General features: G+C 43.6%; 1 protein-coding gene across 1 annotated transcript in view; it reads left to right on the top strand.

Moving 5' to 3' along the window:
- clk2b (CDC-like kinase 2b) overlaps positions 1–2,500 on the top strand; it is an 8,481-nt gene that overhangs the window by 4,382 nt on the left and 1,599 nt on the right. The window contains exons 7-11 of the mRNA XM_053683883.1: positions 1–6; positions 263–345; positions 551–630; positions 940–1,030; positions 1,677–2,500. The exon at positions 1–6 is cut by the window's left edge and continues 124 nt beyond it; the exon at positions 1,677–2,500 is cut by the window's right edge and continues 1,599 nt beyond it. Of these exons, the coding sequence (XP_053539858.1) occupies positions 1–6; positions 263–345; positions 551–630; positions 940–1,030; positions 1,677–1,817 (401 nt within the window). The 3' untranslated portion in view covers positions 1,818–2,500. The remainder of the gene's footprint in view (positions 7–262; positions 346–550; positions 631–939; positions 1,031–1,676) is intronic.

The raw sequence follows: 2,500 nt of genomic DNA, 5'->3' as shown, positions 1-2,500 counted from the left end.
TCCTGGGTAAGAGCCACCGTGAGCGTGTCCCAAACCACACACCACTGGGCATGTCCCAAACCACACACCCCATACAATCTATAGCTAGCTTACATTGGTAAAATGTGTCATATGACCTGTAATGGAACTTTTTATCTGTGACCATTTCTTATTTTTACTGTTTATTACCCTTTATTACCTAGTGCCTTTAAAATAGCATGTTCAATACACCTTCGTGTGTGTGTGTGTGTGTGTGTGTGTGTGTGTGCGCGTGCGCACGCAGAGCTTGGGTGGAGTCAGCCGTGTGATGTCTGGAGTATCGGCTGCATCCTGTTTGAGTATTACCTTGGATACACACTCTTTCAGGTGTTTTGAATGAATGAGGCTGGTGTGTGTGTGTGTGTGTGTGTGTGTGTGTGTGTGTGTGTGTGTGTGTGAGAGAGAGAGAGAGAGAGAGAGGGAGAGAGAGAGGCCTTGCAGTGTTTTTGTCATGGACACAGTCCTCCTCACTGTCCTTGGGCTTCTCTAACTCAGTCGTGTGTGTGTGCGTGTGTGTGTGTGTGTGTTTTAGGCCCATGATAACAGAGAACACTTGGCCATGATGGAGAGAATACAAGGACCAATTCCTTCTAGAATGATCCGTAAAACAAGGTCACACACATCATTACACACACACACACACACACACACACACACACACACACCACTTCAATTTTGATTATCTGTGCTAATTTTGTGTGTTTATAAAATGGTGTGTGTGCGTGTGTGCACGTGTGCAGGGCAGTGGTGGCTCAGTGGTTAAAGTCTCTGGGTTACTGATCAGAAGGTCAGGGGTTTTAAGCCCCTGCGCTGCCACTGCTGGGCCCCTGAGCGAGGCCCTTAACCACTGCTCAGACTTATAAATGAGATAAATGTCATATAACAGCTTCTGCTAATCCTTCAATGTTAAATGTTCTTCAGGAAGCAGAAATATTTCTCTGGAGGTCGTTTGGACTGGGACAAGAATTCACCAACAGGAAGACACATCACACACACCTACAAACCACTATGTGTAAGATGCACACACAGACACACACGTATATAACTACTTTAACACTTACAAACACAAACTAAATTTTCAAAGTAAATAACAATCACTAAATGGAAAAACACAACATAATCCAGACCAGGTTACATAGGACAGGACGCGTCTCACCCCGCGCGTCTCACCCCGCGCGTCTCACCCCAAACCTCACATCCAGACGGTGCAATAGGTGCAGTAAAACTGTCAAAGATTTTGTACCAAAAGTTTTTGTGTAGTTTTTCCTCACCACCGTCGCCTCTGGTTGCTCATCAGGGATAAATTAATACATTTATAAACTATATCCTGAACTTCTATATCTTTAAAGCTGCTCTGGGACAATGTCCACTGTTAAAAGCACTATATAAATAAAACTGAATATTATAGTACCTAACTTGATTAATTTTGTAGATTTTTTTCTTGATTGCTTAAAGAGTTCTTCGTGCTTTTTCTCTCAGTACGTTCACTTCCAGATCAAAGCTTCCTGAGGCACTGATTTTCAGGTCCAGGTAGTGGTAATGTAAGGAGTGCTGTAGGGCGGAGTTTCAGTGAACAGGTGTCTGTGTTCCTGAGATCAGGCTTAGACTCAGACTTGCACTATCTGTCTCTTACATTCTCTCTGTCTCTGCCTCTGCAGAAGTATTTATTACGGGAATCAGAAGATCATTGTCAGCTCTTCAACCTGTTGGAGATGATGCTGGAGTTTGAACCTGAGCGGCGTCTCTCCAGTTCCTCCTCCCTCCATCACCCATTCTTCTCTTCCCTTCATGACCTTTGACCTCTAACCTTCAAGAGAGTTTTCATTCCTTTGCCTGTGCATTGTTGTGTTGGTATGGCGATAGATCTGTAACTGACAGCTGATCCAGCCAATCAAAAGATGGGCAATACTAAGTGCTGATTGGTGGAGGTGAACATCAGCAACGCTCTTCCGAGAACCAATCGGATTACAGCCTATCCCTTTGATTGACAGCTCCACAGATACCACAGACATTTGAGGAAATTTCATTACATCACCATAGAGCACTTTACTTGTATAAGTCCTGTGAATCGACGTCATGTCACAGATTAGTTCTTCATTTCTACATATCTTTTGACTGCATTGAAACTGTAAAAATAATAAATGACTCTTGCCAGATCAGGTGATGTTTCCCATCTTCAGCTGTGTCCACTGTAGCCTCAGGTTCTGTGTTCCTCTGCTGTTGTAGTCCATGCATCTCAGTGTTCTGATGTCTTGTGTTCTGAGATGTTTTATTGATTACCATGGGTTGGAAAGTATGCTTATTTGAGTTCCCTTAGACTCCCTGTTAGCACGGACATGTCTGGCCATTCTCCTCTGACCTCTTTCATCAGCAAGACCTTTTTCTCCATTCTGATGTTTGATGTGAACGTTAACTGAAGCTCTTCACCTGCATGAGTTTATAAATTGTGCCGCTGCCACGTGATTGGAAAATCATGAGCAGA

This window comes from Ictalurus punctatus, chromosome 1 (assembly GCF_001660625.3).
Source record: "Ictalurus punctatus breed USDA103 chromosome 1, Coco_2.0, whole genome shotgun sequence".
NCBI classification, from domain to species: domain Eukaryota; kingdom Metazoa; phylum Chordata; class Actinopteri; order Siluriformes; family Ictaluridae; genus Ictalurus; species Ictalurus punctatus.
Note: the sequence above shows the minus strand (reverse complement) of the source record. Positions and strands in the feature narration are given on the sequence as shown.